Source organism: Convolutriloba macropyga, chromosome 4, assembly GCF_964194025.1.
Source record: "Convolutriloba macropyga chromosome 4, txConMacr16.3, whole genome shotgun sequence".
In the NCBI taxonomy this organism is placed as follows: Eukaryota; Metazoa; Xenacoelomorpha; order Acoela; family Convolutidae; genus Convolutriloba; species Convolutriloba macropyga.
The window spans coordinates 30,922,925-30,941,169 of NC_134471.1; the positions used below are offsets into that span (position 1 = coordinate 30,922,925).

Below are 18,245 nucleotides of genomic sequence, written 5' to 3' on the forward strand. Positions count from 1 at the left end.
GCAACGAACACAACCTGGAAGTTCAATCCTCCCTATGGACCTCATTTTGGCGGTATTTGGGAGCTCTTGATCCAGACCGCGAAATGCACTCTATTGATCATTCTAGGCTCCAGAAGATTGTCGCTTGATGTGTTCAGGACAACTTTGGTCGAGACCGAAGCTATATTGAACTCCAGACCACTAACGATTTTCGCCGACCTTCCGGAAAAAAAATGCCTCTCAAGCCAAACCATCTTCTGATCAACAGACCGTTCAATTCTCTTCCACCAGGAAAGTTCGACAGCCAAGAACCCCCCAGTTTCAAGTCTTGGAAGAATGTGCAGCATATGGTCAACCATTTCTGGAAACGACTCGTCAAGGAGTATCTTCTGACACTGTTAGAGAGGTCCAAATGGAGCGATAGTGGCCAAACACAACTGAGAGTCAACGACATTATTTGGATTCTGAAAGATATGACTCCACGTGGAATTTGGCCCCTTGGACGTGTTCTCGAAGTCTACCCTGGACGAGATGGACAACACCGTGTGGTGAAGGTGAAAACGGTTTACGGCACGTACGTTCGCCCGGTCTCCGCGCTCGCACGCGTTTCGGCTGATTAGCCCATTTTTTCTTGACCTTTCTCCGAAACGGTTCTCTAGGCAACTTGAGTTACACCCTCTTTGACGATCTGGTCAACCGTCTGTGATGAGTTAATTGGCCTCCTCTTTCCCCTGGAGCATGTCGTGCAACAATCAAGTCAGAAGTGAAACTTGAAAAAACATAGACTTTTGTCCTTATCGCAAACCAAAACGAGTTGGTTGTTCCCGCAACTTAAAACTGATATGAAAAACTTAACAAACTGTCTAGAACAATGTAATTGTTCCTTATCTACATTCTCTCACAGTGTGTATGGTTGGTTTGAGGTAAATAAAAATGACAAATCTTTTTTCGAATTTTTTTAAGAGTCGGCATGTTCGGTCTGCAAACCCAAGAAATTGTGGTATATTCTGCTTTCGAACCAGGAAAAATCTTAGGAAAACGACCTTATGTATTTCTTTTCCGATCGGCAGTCAGTTTTTTTTAACTCGACTAGTGAGTTTTCCGACAGTTATCATTCTATCTCATTTTTAAGGGCAAGTTATTAATCTTGTCACGGCCTTACTACGGCACCTTATTAGTCTTGATACGGCTTTAGCAGGGCATCTTAGAGATCATAGTACGGCCAAAGTTGCCGTAGTGAACTTGGCAAGACTTAGTACGTTTTTCCCCTAAGACTTATACGGTGCCGTGGTAAGGGCTTAGTAAGTTTTCCAAGTCTGGTCAACCTGGGTATGATCACGTCAGCACTTCGTATATGTAAATTAATGAACTGAATCCCCATAAATTTTCAACCTGTTTGTTACATATGAAATACGATTAAATTTGCACAGGCTATTTAAACGTTTTCTGCATAGGGATCTATGACACGCATGCGAATACAACGGCATTCTAACTTTGACTACAATACAAACAAAAAATCCCAAATGTTATGCATGGAAAAAACGACGATTTTTTACGCTTCAAAACAGAAATACCGACAATGATCAACATTTCAAATCGAGAATACCCATAGTTTCTGATGTTTAAACCAACTATACCGAAGTTTTCTTACGTTCTGCCAAGCATTTTCTAGGCAGAAAACGGCTGATGCTGATAAAACCAAGAATTCGTAGCTTTCTTACGTTTCAAACTGAAATTACCAAAAATCTCATTAATTTTGGTTGTTTTTGTTCACTCTTCTCGACTAGGGTATAATTAGATTTCAAGTGATTCACAGGTCAGAGTTTAAAGGATATTGTTATTTCTTATTAACATTAACTTCAAGCAAACAATAGTAAGCACTTTTTGTAAAGCAAGCAAGTACTTTTTGTAAACAAAATGCTGATGTAGCACTCATTCGAGATACTCGATAACTTATATAACTAAATATCACAAAAATACTAGATTTTTTTCCCTAGGTTAAGCATCAATTCCCTTGCTTAGGGTTACAAAGTCCTCCTATGGCGACCCCTAGAGTGAGACTGGACTCCGAACAGGAACAGGAAATAGAGAGAACGTTTATGGGCAAATTTGACAACAGGTAACCGATTGCTGCTTTTTTTTTCTCTGAATTATGCTCCTCAAGCTTGTTGCCGTAGTTTTCCAATATTTGTTTGCTGTTTGTACATCTTGGATGGCTAGAGTAGATCGCTATATGATGTCTAGCGCCAAGTTTATGGAAAAAACATCACGGACTGCGAAACAAACTGGAGCAAAGCACTTGTTGCAGATATAATGGCGCTTTTTCATATTACCTTTTGGAAATTAATCACAGGATTCAGTCAGTAAAAATCCTATCTGAAAACACAAAATAAAAATTAGGAGGGCCTAATCAGGCGGAAGTACTGTGAAAATGGGCAATTACTAGATTAAAACAAGCATCTCTTATTTGCAAGCCTTGTGTGCTATGTCAAGCTTAGCTTTTGCAGAATTTCCATTATGATAGGGAGAACAAAATTCGCCCAGAGAAGTAAAAAAGGATTCAAGGGTTGACGCAAATTGTTGATGAAACGATAGTAAAAATCAAAAATATGTCTGACGAATTGAAAAAAATTGCAGGAAGATTCATAAGTTATAATTCAATGAAAACAACAAACTATGAGCTGACTGTAATCCTTATTCCTCATTAGGCTTTGATTAACAGAGCATTTATCCATAGAAAGAAACAAAGTACTTCAAACCATGTTTTAGAAAACTATGGTTGTCAAATTCATTGAAACCAAAAACAGGATCGTGACCAAACCTTTGTATTACGAAATTTAGACAGTAAAGGCAACTATAGTGGACAAAAATGTGACACAACAAAAAATGGCAACTAATGAAAGAAAATGGAGCCAAAGGAATTAAAAATTGTAACTGAACACTGAATTTTTAATACTCAAACATATTAAACTATACAAAGCTTATATAGCAGTTCTTTTTTGATAAAGCAAAGAAACTTGTATCAAATATTACAACAAATGCAGGCAACAATCCACTTCTGGCTCCGATTTTGGAAAAAATGTTTCCAATATAATGAAAGCGTGCATGCGTTCATGTGAAAACGAATGATTTTAATTAACTTTTTTGCCGTCGTATTATATTTTCTGAAAAGAAGTGGCGTCAAAGTTGCTGAAAACGTTTTATATGAATTATTAATGAATATAAACTATGTCAATTATCCCTCAACGATGGGGTCACACACAAATAGACTGAGTAATAGGACGACTAGAAGCAGCAGAAGCTGCAATATTAAAAAAATATCACAAGAGCTTTGAAACTACCTTGAAAAAATTCTCACTGAAAATTGAAGAAGTAGTTCAAACGCACTTATCTCACTCCGTTTTCAGATCAATTTGAATAAAATTCTCGGCGCAATATCTAATACTTTTGCGCATTTTACTATTCCAGCGTGACTAAATTTAGCACTCAATTTTTATTTCCCATTGACAACAAAGTTCATATTAATTGCAACCAAATCTTTAAAAAATTTAAATTCGAATTGTTAAATAATTTTAAAAAATGGGAGCAATTTTTGAAGAATGATTAGCTGACCAAAGAAAAATTTAGACCAAATTCGTTTTTATCATTGAAAGTTGTCATTGAGCATTATCATGCTTATTAAGTTCCCTCATTTTTGGTGTAAAAACAGTAAATTGGTGAACCCTGCAAATTTTTTTTGAATTTAAAATAATTTAACTGTTTGGAACTTCCCGGACCGAGGCCGAATGGTTATTATGTAAAAAACTGTAAGTTTCTGACAGAAACTTACAAGGCGATGCATCGCCTTGCAAGTTTTTATTCAAAAAACTTGCAAGTTCTTACACGTGAACCATTCGACTTGCAAGTTCCCACAAAATGAACATTTGACCTAAAAGCCCTTACAACATAACCATTCATATAACAAAGCTCTTTAAAATTAACCATTTGAATCAGAGGGTTCCTAAAAAATAAATCATATGCTTTTTATAAGTTCTTAGATTATAAGTTGTTACAAGATAACAATTCTGCCCATATTGTAGCAAAAGACAATAAAAACCTTGCAAGATATGAATGCAAACAGATTTAAAAATAGAGGATCGGGAAAGTTGTGAATTGGAATTATGAATTAAAAAAGAAAGGTCACCAACTGAGTTCGAGAAAATGCTGACGTATGAATTATAAAATTCAATCAAATCTGTTAAGGATAAAATGGTATAAAATTTTGGGAATTTTTTATGATATGCAATCGTGAAGAAGCTAATTGACATCTGCTGTTTATGAATTGAACTGCAAAAGGACCCCCAGAAATTTTTAAATTGACAAGTAACCATTTGGTCAAATTAGGTCAGATTGTATTTTACTATTCAAACTGATCTACGAACTCCCACTCGCTTTTACGGTAAATGGCTGAGTGTTTAAATGAATTAACCAATAAGAGTTAAGCTCAACCGGAACGAATCATTTGACTTGCAAGTTCTTACAAGTTAACCGTCTTTTGCAAGAAACTTGCAAGTACTTACATGTTAACCATTCGGTCTTGACCAAGGTTATGAATTTTGAACCTGAAATAGTTATACATTTTATGCACTCTTTTAACTGAGGTTATTTAATATATAAACTGCCATTCTAAATTTTCTAATCTTCTGCGTTTGAGTGTTCCTGATAACCAAGCAGCATGCATTAGCGTTTCTACGAGAATTAGTATTTATGTTCCTATGTAACTATTCATAGTCATAGGAATTAGCACACTAATTTTACAAAAAATAACCAAAAATCTTTAGTTTGTTGAGTTTATTCTTAAAAGTTCTTTTATATAAAGAAGAAGTTATAAAAACATTTGGAACACATCAAAAAATTTGGATCACACACTTGAAGGTTGTAAAAACAGCAAACTGTTTTTTGTCTCTGCAATTTTGTGTTTCATCAGCTTTTAATAATTTAAATTGTTGTTTTCATTTCAACAACTAAAGTCGGATTGGCGATGAGCAGATCTTTAGATTTAAACCGCTCAGCAACAAGTGTACGTTTCATCAAATCGACTGACAAGAAATAAATAGATGCTATTAAGGGCAATGTTTTATGCGGCTTCGAATCCCCTGTCTTTCCCGACGTTAGCCGGCTAGGTTCCAATTATGACTAACTTATTTTTAAATAATTTATGATGGTAGACATGCTATAATCACTCCTTTTACTCTCTAAGTCGCTCTGAGACCGCTTGACTTAATGTAATGACATTTTTCATTTTGATTCCATTTGTTCCTAGTTCAAGTTTTAGAGTCTCAATGTTAATTGTTTCTCAAATTCAAGTTTGTAAAATTTGCATTCGTCCTGTTTGTCCTATTTAATGAAATTTTTCGTACTACTAACTTAAAGTCTTATTGTTTTTTCGTACTGCCATATGAATTATTTGACCTCAAGATAAACCTCACAGAAAATAAATCACTGGGCAGCTTGCCTTAGAGCCTAACGAGTGTCTGAGTGTATAAATAAATTAAGCTGCCGAGAAGAATTTAAAACATTGTGTGGGTGGCAATTTGGTTTTTGACTCTCCTCACCCCCTCTCCCGCTAAGCACTAAACATCCTTAGACAAACACACCTTATTGCACTTTTCCCCCGCCACAGTAACTACCCGCGTCTTCTAACCCCTCTCCCCCAATGCAAATTTCCTTACTCATTTTCCCCTCTCTTAAGGTTATGGTTAGGCTAGCCTCCCAAAGCCGCAGCTAGCTTCTGACAGAGCCAACAGGTCGCCAAATGTTAGTGAGTTATTCGCAAGACATAAGGTGACCTTGTTTGAGTTGTTTAACTCATCTTATATTTTTCAAATTGTACAAACCATTACTTCATTACTTTTTTGTACGAATTATTGTTGTTTGTACAGGTATCAGTCTCAACGACACTTTTTTCATCATTATAGCGGCTTTTTGAAGTTCATATGTTGGTGATTTTTAGAAACACTCTAATTCCTCTCCCTTATTGATTAATTGCTTTCAAACGATGTTTGTAGCAATTAATCGTGATTTGACCATTTTAATGGCCATGGAATTGTTTTCAACTTCTTAATTTCACAAATTTTAGAAGTTTTTTTTAATTTTGCAATTTTTTTTCAAATTTCTTAAAATTTTTGTCATTTATTAGGTTTCTTTTAGTTGAAGCTACTTGTAGTCCTGTTGGCTTTTTTTATTTGATTTTTCGCTGGACCAATTTTTCGGCTGGCCCATTTGACTTTTTGTCCTTAAAAACTGGATTCACAAGGTAGAGCCAAGCGGGCATTAAGTTTCATTTGAGGTCCATAGCCGCGTTCATTGGAGGTCCAAATGTTCTGTTTTCTTTTCGTAATTTTTTTTTGTGGAAGAGTCTAAAATTGAGGTTCGCTAAAGTTGAGAAAGGCCTTTTGCAAGACGTAAGTACCTTTTATGACCATTTTATGCGTTATATGTTTTGGTACTCCAAACAAAAAACGCAAATTTATGCTAAATTTCGCAATTTTTTCATTTTGTTTTTGTAAAATGTTTGTCAATTTTTGAGTTTTTTCAGTCATAGGTCCCAAGGAGTCTATTCTAGGTTTTGATAACAGAATTCTGCATAGATTCTAGTGGTAATGCAATGGTTTTCAACTTTTGACTTTTATTGTCATTAAACAATTTTTTCAGCCTCAGGTCTAAAAATCTGCTTTAGGACTTGAAAACCAGTAACTGGAAAATTTTTATTGGCCATTGAATTGTTTTCATTTTCTTAATTTCACAGGTTTTAGCATTTTTTTCTAATTTTGCAAGTTTTTTCAAATTTCTTGAAATTTTTTTCATTCTTTAGGTTTCTCCAGCATCAAGAGCCAAGAAAGTTTCTCCTGAGTTTGATATTAGATTGCTACATAGTTTCTGGCGATAACAACTTGGTTTTCATCATTTTAACATCTCGAAATTAGGTAGTTTTTTGATGAAATTTGCGATGTTTTTTTAAAAAAATGTTAGCCTTCATTATCAGTAGTTAAATTTTTCTCGCTGCAGAAACCACGAAAACTCATCTATGATTAATAATAGGCTACTGAAAAAATTTTGCTTTCAGTTGATTGATTTTTCAACATTTTTTAACACAAATGTTAGCACTTTTTCAAAAATAAAACTTGCAGTTTTTGTCCAGTTTTTTAAAAAAACTTTTTTTAAATCTTTTGAGTTTTTTCTGGCGTCAGTATACAGGAAACCTCCTCTGTGATTTGATGGGCCGCAAAAAACTCCTCTAGGGTTTAATAATAGGTTTCAGAAAAAAATCATCTGCAAGGGTTCAACGTATTAATATCGCATATGTTAGCAATTTTTTTCTTACAAAATATGCAATTTTTATCATTTTTTTTACTTCATTTTTTTATCGTTTTTTGTTTTTGTGATTCTCCGGCCCCCGCGGACAAGGAACCTCCTCTTGTGTTTTTCAGCTGGTTACTGCATAGATTCTAGTGGTAATAGAATGGTTTTAACATCACGAAATTTCAGCTTCTTCTGACAAAACTGGTAACTTTTTTCATTTTTTGACATTTCTTAACATTATGCATGTTTTTCCAGACTCAGGGGCCAGAAAACCTTTTTATATGTTTAATGATAAATTGCAAAAAGTCTTGTATTGGCCATGAAATAATTTTCAACTTTCATATTTTAAGCTTCTCCAGTCTCAAGGGCCAAGAATCCCCCTCTACGTTTTGATTATGGGTTACTGCATACTTTCTAGATGTAATGGATTGTTTTCAAGTATTAACGGCACGAATATTAGCTTTTTTGACAAAACTTGCAACTTTTTTTCAATTTTTATGGCAATTTTCATTTTTTTGGCAATTATCTTTATTCAGTTTTTTTTTCAGCCTGAGGCCAGAAAACAAGCACTAGGGCTTTGTAATGTTTTTATTGCTCATGGAATAGTTTTCAATTTTTTTTTCCCATATTTTTAGCAATTTTATTAATTAAAATTGCATTTTTTTTTTCAAAATTTCGGGATTGATTTTCTCATTTTTTAGGTTTCTCAGTCTCAAAATCCAAGAAAGCTCCGCTAGTGTTTGATAGTAGCTTCTAGTCTTATAGTTTCTAGGTCTTATAAAATGTTTTCCAAGATTTTACAATTATAAGCATAAGCGATTTTTTTTCAATTATTTAAAATATTGTTGGGTTTTTTATTTTTTCTGGCACGAGTGGCCTAGGGACCTCCTCCAAGGTTTGAAAATCAGCGGCTGCATAGTTTTAGAGTTTTTTTTCTGCTGCATAGTCTCGAGAAAAATTTTTGGAAAATCATTATCATTTTCCAAGTTTATGGATCTTTATGAGCCAGTGAAACTATTTAAGGCTTGAAATACGATTACTGTGTAATCCTTTGAGGCAAGGAAATGTTTCTGAAGATATTAATATAACGAGTTTTAGCAATTTGTTTTTAAATTTGCAATTGATTTTTTAAAAAAAGTTCTTAATATTGTTGTCCTTTTCTAAGTTTAACTATCACTGCTGGACAACAAAACTTTTTTCGTCTTGCGGACGGGTTACATGACAGAAATTCAGAGACAAGAAAAGGATTTGAACATTTTTTCCGCAACAATATTCGGAAACCTTTCTTTTAAATTTTGCACTTTTTAGTTTTTTCTATATAATTTAGTTTCGAATAAGACTAGATGGCTAGAAGCTGCAGAATTGTATTTCATTATGGAAAATATTCCAATCTCTCTCTCTCTCTCTGTATCGGTTGGGGTTTCTTTCCTTCTCTTTCTCGTTAGCGTTTTATCTCTCTCACACTCTATCTGTCTCTCTATCTTTTCTAGTTGATGCCTAAGTTCATGCTGTTAGGTTGCGTTATGTCATCTTCTATTACTCTCCTTAATACGGAACTTTAGTAGATATAATTTTTATCATAAATGACTTAACTAAAAGTTTTGAGGAAATCATTATCAATTACTTTCAAACAAATTTTGTAGCAATTATATTAAACCTCGTGGTCATTTTACGCGATTTTTCAGGTGACCGATTTTCGACCCATTTTTTCCGTTTCTTCCTGAGAAACGGATATAAAGGTAGCGCCCAGTGGGTATTAAGTTCTGGTAGAGCCTTTCAGCTCACTAGTTTCCAAGTATGCGATTCACAAACTGTCTTGGAGGCTTATACTTGTGTGAATTGTCTTGGAGGCTGGTGTGAAGGGCGTTTTATAGAAGTTGACCGCCCTCCCTCTTCACCCCAATCCCCAGCCCTGCACATCGTCCAGGCCGTAACGGCGCCGTGCAGCCAAAGACCCCCCTCCAACCGTTTTCCCCCACTTTTGCCCCAACCCCGTCGCCCGCTGTTGCCCTAACCCCCGATCAACCCCCTCCCCCACATCACCCCCCTCATTTCACGCCCCCCCCCCCCCAATCCTCACCCCTGCACATCGTTCAGGCAGTAATGGCCCCGTGCAGCCAAAGATTCCCCCACTGTTGACCCACCCACCCCACCCCCTCCAATTAAGTAAAGCTAGCCTCACTAAATAGGTGCTAGATATTGACCGTGCCAACTGCTCACTGGTCGTTTGAGAGCAATTTGCCGGCGTTAGTCGGTTATGTTCTCCTATCATTGGTTAAGTTTTTAAATTGCTCTCGAGCGAAGTTTATGGCAATTGTGTTAGTCCTGTGCTTTTTATTATGCAATTTTTGTTCGATCAATTTTTTTATCTAACGCTTTTAACTTTTCGTCCTCAAAAACGGTAGAAACCCAGAGAACGTTTGCTCGCTCAGCAACTCTTTTTGAGCATCTGTAGTCTCTAAGTTAACTTTTCACGGAAGCTCCTGAGCATACGTAAAATCATGGTGCAAAGCAATGGGAGTATTTTGGCGCTCTGAACCCCCTTCACCCCTACTCCAAACCCACTCCCTTCAAATCCCACACCCCAGTTGCAAACACCTGATAACTTTCTCCCTTCTGCTAGCTTCTCAAAGCGCAAACTGAATACTGCCGATTCCAACAGCTCGCCGGTTGTTAGAAAGCAATTCGCTTGAAGTTAATCAGTTATATTTCAATGGATAATTTCTTTTTATTCGAAGTTCACGGTTAATCAATCACCATAAACAGTAATTTTAAAGATGTACGGTCTGTATTCACAATTATTGTTGTCAATATTTTTGCTTTTATTTCTAAATTTTTATTATAAAGGAAATCAATCGACCCGGCCCATCTATTGGCTGCATTGGATGACCAGGAGGGCCTCAATGAGCGAATGGCAAACAGGCCCAGTTTTCAACATACGCTGAATGAGTCACTACTTGTGGGAACTCGCAAAGTGGAGAACATGTAGGTACCTGAGTAGAAGTCAAATTTTAATCTTGTAAGATCCTATACGAATCTTCGTTGTCAATTCTTATAAATTTTTTGAGATTGACTTTTCGTTGAAAATTATTGGAAGATTATCGAAACTTTTAAAGTAACTTTTTAAAACAATATTTTTAAAGTACCGTAAGAATTTGGTTGAAATGCCTCTGATCTAATACCTATACTGGGAAAGTCTTTCTGCATTTCTTATGTCATTCAAAACTATGATCATGTCACTTTTTGCGCTTGTCACTATTAATCAAAGTCTTGGCTCACCCGAACCCTAGTGCCATAGTAAACCAGTACTGAGACATTGTAATCCAATTGTATATCTTCGGCCCATAACTGTGTCAGTCTATCCTAAGAGTATTTTGCTACCTCATTATGTGCAGTCTATTCGCATAGATACTCTGAAAAAAAACCGCGCATTCTTGGTTATGATTCCCATGATGTTCATAGCATAATCATGATAAAATGTGAAAATTTCGGATGAAAAAAAAATTGAAATTTTGGGCGATGCAATTTTTGAGCATCACGATTACTTACAATCTTAAAACGTTGCAAGAAACGTATTAAGATTAGCAAAAAACCCACCAAAACCAGTAAATACACGCCGAAACCAGAAAATTCACGACGGGAATCTAGAAATTGACAAATTTGGACCGAAATTGCAGATTTTTATGGTTTTTAATAGCCCGACGGCGATGGCTGGGGCTATTATTTTTGTTTCGGATTGAAGTAGAATTTTGTAGGAGCGTCTTAGTTTTAGCTCAAAGAAAATGGAGTTCTGGGCCGACGATATACAGTAGGAAAGCAATATTTTTGCATTCAATGACTTAGTAGGTCAAACTTTTCGAAATGTCAAAATGGCCATGGGAATTTGAAAAATGCAGGGATGTCTTCAAAAACGATTGGGGAAACGAAAAACAATCAGAGAGAGTTTTCAAAATTCGAAGTTTTTACCCAATTATATTTGAAAAATTTCTTTTGACTGGAGAATAAACTTGCAAGTGTTGTCCACGCCAGGGACAACATTTGGCACAATTGCTACACAAGTATTTAAATTTGCCTTGTACTTGAACACGAGAAACTACTTCAGTTTCGGCTTGCTCAAGATTGATATAGACTTGAAGTTAGGTCAGTTGATCAAAATAAAGCGAACATGACCAACAAGGATGCTCGTTAATATGCGTTTGCACATGATGTTTCGACCCGGGCTCATCTATATTTTTGACTTAATTGTCAACCAAATAAGAGATAGCCAGAAATAGATGTTTGAGTTTGAAAAAAATCGTCACACAACCAAACTACTAGTTGAATAACATAATATCATGCTTCATTACAGCGCTCACGAGAGCTGCCATTAAAAAGACTACGAGAAAAAAACAAACAAAAAAATCAGCAAAAACAAAAAATTCAAGGCGAAATTTCAATATCTAAGTTTAAAAACATCTAGTGACAACGTCAAAAAGCAGTCGGATAAAACCTTAACTACAAAAAGTTACATTTCTAACTACACAGAAGATGGGAATTCTCATTATTGAGACTAGGTAGCAAGTCGACAAAAAGAAGAAATAACTAGGCAAAATTCACAGTAATATGATTCAGTCAATCGTCAATTAGCTTATGAGACTGGTCAGCATTTTGCGGCTACATAAAGAATAAAAAAGTCAGGCAAATGCAGCAAATACAAAAACAGCAAAGCACGAAAAGGTTTTCAGCCAGTCAAAAATGAACTTTTCAGTAATTTTTTTTTTCAATTGGTTTTTCCAACAGCAATAGTGTTTTTCTTTTTTTAACAATAGGACTTCGAAAAATTAGCAAATATGAGTAAATATATTGAAACCACGGATTTTCTGAGAAAACTGTAGTATCAACGCCATTGAATTCAATAGCTTTAAACGGAAGTCAACTAAAAACGCTAAAATATGCCTCGATGGGAAGACAAGGATGTTTGTTATTCATATGTCATCAACACGACATCACAATAAGTCTAATGACTTTGAAATCATCAACAATTACAGGGTAAAATTTCGGTAGAAAAATGAGAGAAGGAAGTGTCGCAGCCATTTTAATCATAAATTATTCTCTGAGAATTTTATCTATGATCCATTGAACGTCTTCTCTGAGCCAAAAACTGTCAATATTAGGATAAATTGATAACATTTCAAAAGGAGCCAAAATTACGAGAAAAGTATCCAAAAATTAAAGAAGAAATGTGAAAACTCGTGGCTTCGAAGTCATAAAACTTAAAGATTAGACCACTAACTAGATAATTATTGATTGTAGTAGAAAAGCTGGGGGTCCTGTCATTACTGAGACTGACCTACAGTTCACCAGATTAGGTTTAAGATTGCTTAATGTTCAATAGAAATTGCAAAAAAAGATTTTTGAAACTTTAACAGCCTTAACATGTCAACTTAAAGTATTAGATAGTGTTACCTGAAACTCATTAGGAAGTTCATAGCACTTTTAGTTAATGAGTATATGCCAAAAGACTCCAGAAGTAAAATCAGTAAAATCTCAAAAAAGAGTTTTTTGTTCATTGAGTGACTGATCATTTGACTGTTAATGAGGTTTGCAATTAATGGAAGCTCGATAAGAAAAGTGATTTTTCTCTAAGCGACTAAATAAAACAAAATGAAATATGAAGGGTTTTCTGAAAAGCAGCCCTCAAATTGAATTAGAATTTTTTTGATATTAAACTTTGATATGAGACCAAAACTAGTCTCTTATCGTCTTTCGTCTATTGGCAACACAAAATTGTTTCATTTTGAAGCATGAAATGTAATTTTGAATTAATATTTTTCGAGGACGAATCTTAATTTGAACAAAAATTACGCTAAAAGTGAACAAAATCATGCCAGATATGCCGTGCTCACACAAGAGTTCTACGCTGGACGAGTATTTTAATGATACCACCCACATTTCTCTGCTAATAAAATATCGGTCGGCCAAAATTGTCTGAACAAAAAACCTATTTGAGCATATAATTCCTCCCCCCACAAGTGGGATCGGAACAATAAAACGTCCGGGCAAAAATTTTGAATTATTTTTTTTTGACTGGGAAAGCTTCTATACCCCATACGCTATATAGACTAAGATAAAAATGGTCGAATCTAACCTCAGGTGACGTAACTTGGGTTTCCACATTTTAACCAGACTAAACTTTTGTAAATTTTATCAGATTCGTATTGATTTTATGACTTTTCAAGAGAAAAACTAAAAAACAGCTCGCAGAAAAAAATTGAATAGAAAAATAATCCCTTAAAAATTGAAAATTCACAGGAAAAATAGTCTATTTTTTTCATCACACGAGGAAGAATCGTGTGATTTCACACGAGAGTTTTAGAGTGTTTCTCTCAAAAATTTGCTTCAAGTTCGAATAAATTTTGGCCGAGCTCTGCGACTAAAAACTCTGTTTAAAACATTTGAAGAATTGTGCAGCTATGTTGACGTGCAACTAATTTTCATAGCATGAATCACAGATATTGTTGCTAGGAAGAGGACACCAGAAGAACGTTTTGATAACTTTGTGGCGAGAACATGTGAGCGAAAGACGCAGTACTTTGCAATTATGAACATGTTATACATAGCCTACGCTCTCTTCGTCTTCAGCAAGTGCACATTCTTCTTTGGAGCCCATCAGCGAGCCTTCATTACAGTCGAGGAGTTTGAGCCAAGGTTATGTTACTTCTTAGTCTCAATTTAGTTGCGTCTCAAATTAACTCATTTGTTTAAGTTTGAATTAATATTATCCGCATGATTAAAATCCGCTAATTAATTTTGATAGGGGATGGCTGGGGAACATTATTCCGGCATAAATTTTTTACTCAGTCGTTTTCTTCGTAGTGAAAAAATATACTAATGAATGCTGTCAACTCGAGATGACATTCGGAGTAATTATGCAAGGATCGTCTATGATGCCATACCAAAGTTGAAACAAATTCATATCAATTATTTTAGTCGTGTTGGTCTTGCAACGGCTTGAAGAGCGTAGTATAGCGCCAAAATATTATTGCTTTTATTGGAAATTATTGGAAATATTTGGTTTAGATCTATGATATGATCTGTTTCTGTTGACGGCATCAATTGCTAGTTGAGGGTATAAAAATGTCGCAAAATTTACACTCTTGCGGAGGGAATGGTTACAACAATCTTCGTGTAAAATAAATACCTTAAGATAAGGTGAAGCTGAACTCATTTCTATATGCGAATGTTTCCATAACTTACGTCAATCTTATCGCAATTTAGACAACTGTATATCCACTTTATCCATTGTGCGGAATACTGGTTTTCAACAGGTGTTTTTGACATGAAGAGGAATAACTAATGGTGTTCTGCGGTTTTTACTACATACAGTTGAAGCGCTTAGTCTATGACGTTAATTTTTAATAGCCGCCCTCATCTTCTCAGCCGGCTATTATTGCGCTCGTATTTTTTTTTACTTCGTCGAACTTTTTTTCGCTTTACCCATTTTGCGGCTTTTTCGACATTTTGCGTGAAATCTTTTTGACTTCTCTAGGCTAGTTTCTCTCTTCTCTCATTCTGCTAAAAGTGAATTTGAACATCAGTTGCTAAGCAAAGCAATTCAAAATGAACAGAGTCGGTAGAAAAAATTGAAGTCAGAAATAGAAACGGGATAAACCCATAAAGCCCAATTTTAGATGCCCGCTATTTGAACGTCGTTCCTATAAGTCTTAGTTACCACCTCTAATGCTTATTGGTGTTGATAGTAGCCCCTGTAGCCTCTCTCTAAGAAACAGAAGTATGTTCAACTACGAAATGCATTCAAAATAAATCGGACTTAAAAAATATTTTTGTACAAAAATCTTTTTTTTTCAATGTATTCTATTCGTTCAATCCCAATCATGCTTATTGGAATCAACGGCGGCTATTTTCCGGCAATCTGCCGGGTATGTTTATCTATTTACGAAGTACCTCCAAAGTACCCCCTCGTTTTGTCCGCTGGGGTGGACCCACCCCATACCTAACATTCGGTCAGTATCAGAACTGATTCAAAACATTTCCAGACATTCCGTTTTGAAAACCACATTTGCTGAAAGCAGTGACAAAGCAAACATTTCAGACAAAATGTGAATAAATCGAAACATAATTTGCTAAATCCTTGATGTGAATTTTAGTGACAGTAGCAATGCATAAATTGGTGACTAATCCCCCCAAATCAAAGGACTAGATTAGAGTCGGCAAAGATTTCAAAGGATAGGAATCAATTACTTGTCACTATTTTACGCACACTTAGAATGCCAAAACTACCGACGTATATACCAGCGTTTGAGCGTGTCAGCGTTTTTTTCCGCACTCGCTTACTTTCCTGATCTTAATAAATATGTGCGGAAAACAGCGATCATGCCGAGTATATATACTCAATACGATGTGGTTTTAGCTATGTAATGGAGTAACACTAACCTTCAATACTGATTCAGCAGGTTTTCAGAATAGTTTCTGCATTGATTCAGCTGAAGCAGAGCAAAATTCAAAACAGGGCTCTCTGAACTTTTCTGAATCCGAGGAAAACTGAAAATGCTTTTATGAATTAGCTCTGAAACAGAAGGAAAATCAGAAATTTTTGTCAACCCCACAGAAACACAAAAAATTCCCATAGGGCTTTTAACCGTTTTTGTTACGTTTTGGAGCAATATGCCAACAATTCTTGTAAAAAACAGGAGTTACAAATTTGCTGATATATTCTGCTAGTGAACCAAATTGACATTGGTTCTTTGCAACGCTACTGATATCAGAAAGCCGGTTCTTAGTATTTGTCCCCCTAAGCCGGTTTAAAGAAATGGTTTTCCTATGGAAATTTTGAGGTTGTTAGCTTTTCAAGAAAAGAGTTATTTAATTATCAATAGCTACATTGTTAAACTACCTGGATACCCCAAGCTATTACTATCCCCCAACTTCGTGTATTCCGATGGTATTTTTGAAGATAAAAAGTTCTTTTTCTAACACTTTGAGTTACTAACAGTCCTGTATGCTCCGGCCGACCCACCTCGGCCACCCCCTCCCTCATTATAAAATCCTTCTCTCTGCTTTGTCCCTAATTAACCCCTTTCCACCGCATTCCCTCAGCTACGTCGATCCCTGAACTGCACCTACCCCTTCATCTAACCTTGCCCCAATGAAAAATAGCCTCAGCAACCCTATTTCCTGAGCAACCCAATTAAAAATAGACTCAGCAATTTCTTTTGCATGAATTTCTCAATAAGATGTTTGGCAGCCGTTGTTATTAATTAAGATCATAAGATCAGTTTCGGAGTTTATGAGCTCTTAATAGCTGCCATGGCTCCACTAACCCAACCACATTGCCATATTCTTCTCATATACCCCCACTTACCATACTTCCAATGTACTTTTATTTTTTATACGGATATTTTTTAACAGCAATAGTAGGCATTTTAGAAATTTGTTGGTTGTAGTTAAAGATTTTTTCCGAAAATCCAATTATGAGTCTTCTAGCATTTTACCAGCTATGTTTTTATGCATTATTTTGTTTCTGGCCAATTTGATTTCTCGTCCAGATAAACTGCGTAAACTCAAGGTCATTGCTCTACTTGTAAACACTCTTGAGATTTACAAGTCACCTGAATGTTCACTGAATGTGCCCAGGATGCATAATTTTCTGATATAAAAAGAAGAACTTTTGATTAATAGGAAACTCTTTTTCCCAAGCGTTCCCGTTATAGATTCCCACGAACTTATGCGTCCTTTATGGTATATTTAGGGTAATCAGGGGTTTGAAATTTGGTAGTAGCCTTCTTATGAGGTTGTTGATAATTGGAAAATTCATTTCTTGCGTGCTTGGTTTTTTCACTTTGTCCTTTTTTGTTTCCAAGGGGATAATGGAGCGAATACTGATATAAAATGGCAAATTGTTTAATAATTTTATTTGACTCGAAAATTTACCGTCTACAACAATGAATATGGCTTTTCTCTGCTCCCATCTTTCTCCATAGTCAAACTTATCTCGGGTTATCTAACCTAACTTTAGTGATCTTGAATCAATATCTGGATTAAATAGAAAACATATATCACGTGAAAATATTCAAATTATGTTTAACTCTGAAATTTAGATTGAATCGACTGATCTGGATAACGAGAGGTACCTGTATGATGTTGGTGCTGACAGCCTTTACACTCAAAGCGTACCTGCGTCCCTCCTATCGACGTAAGGCTGGCTTCATTTGATAGTGATATGCCCCTTCCCTTATTTTGAAAACACTAAATCAAGTTGAATCATGACAGACGAACGGAATAGTCGCAGGATAATCAGAGTAATGATGTCTTCCAAAAGAGAAAGCCCAATTGAACACATGTTTTGAAATTTAACCATTTCTTTTGTCAATATTGTATATAGTTGCAACGAAACGAGATCAGATTGGGCAGCTATAATTGCACCTATTTGGAGTTTCTTAAAAGTGAATCATGTCAGTGAAGTTGAAGTAATTAGCTTTTAATAGTTGTGCAAATTTTAATTGAGATCTATTAAGAGGGTTCTGTTAGATGACAAACAATCTCATCAGTTGAAACCTGCCACACCTTTAAAAACCATGCACTTAATTTAAGTAATGGTTACGTGACTCTGCTTGACGTCACTGAGAACTTCTGGCGTTTATCGAGAACTGGCGGTTCGAGATATGAAGTCAGAATTTCGAAGTGATTTGTGCAGAGTCACTTAACCGTGCGTAAAACACGAAATGCGCACTCTTTAAAATGACGGAAGGCAACGGAAGTCAACTTCTGGCTAAGTAGGAACTTCTGGAATTTTAACTTCTGGCACTGCAGATTTTCGGCATTTTAAAATGTGCACGTGAGTGTTTTAATAATCATGCTTTACAGTGCAAATAATTTTTTTCAAAAGACACGGAAGAGACCGTGAATTAAAACATACATAGATAAAT

General features: G+C 35.6%; 1 protein-coding gene across 2 annotated transcripts in view; it reads left to right on the plus strand.

The window, feature by feature from the left end:
- The window catches only part of LOC142338385 (uncharacterized), a 117,354-nt gene that overhangs the window by 31,500 nt on the left and 67,609 nt on the right, over positions 1 to 18,245 (plus strand). For both annotated transcript variants that reach the window (XM_075388122.1, XM_075388123.1), the window contains exons 2-5: positions 2,002 to 2,098; positions 10,168 to 10,305; positions 13,825 to 14,007; positions 17,418 to 17,512. In XM_075388122.1, the coding sequence (XP_075244237.1) occupies positions 2,002 to 2,098; positions 10,168 to 10,305; positions 13,825 to 14,007; positions 17,418 to 17,512 (513 nt within the window). The remainder of the gene's footprint in view (positions 1 to 2,001; positions 2,099 to 10,167; positions 10,306 to 13,824; positions 14,008 to 17,417; positions 17,513 to 18,245) is intronic.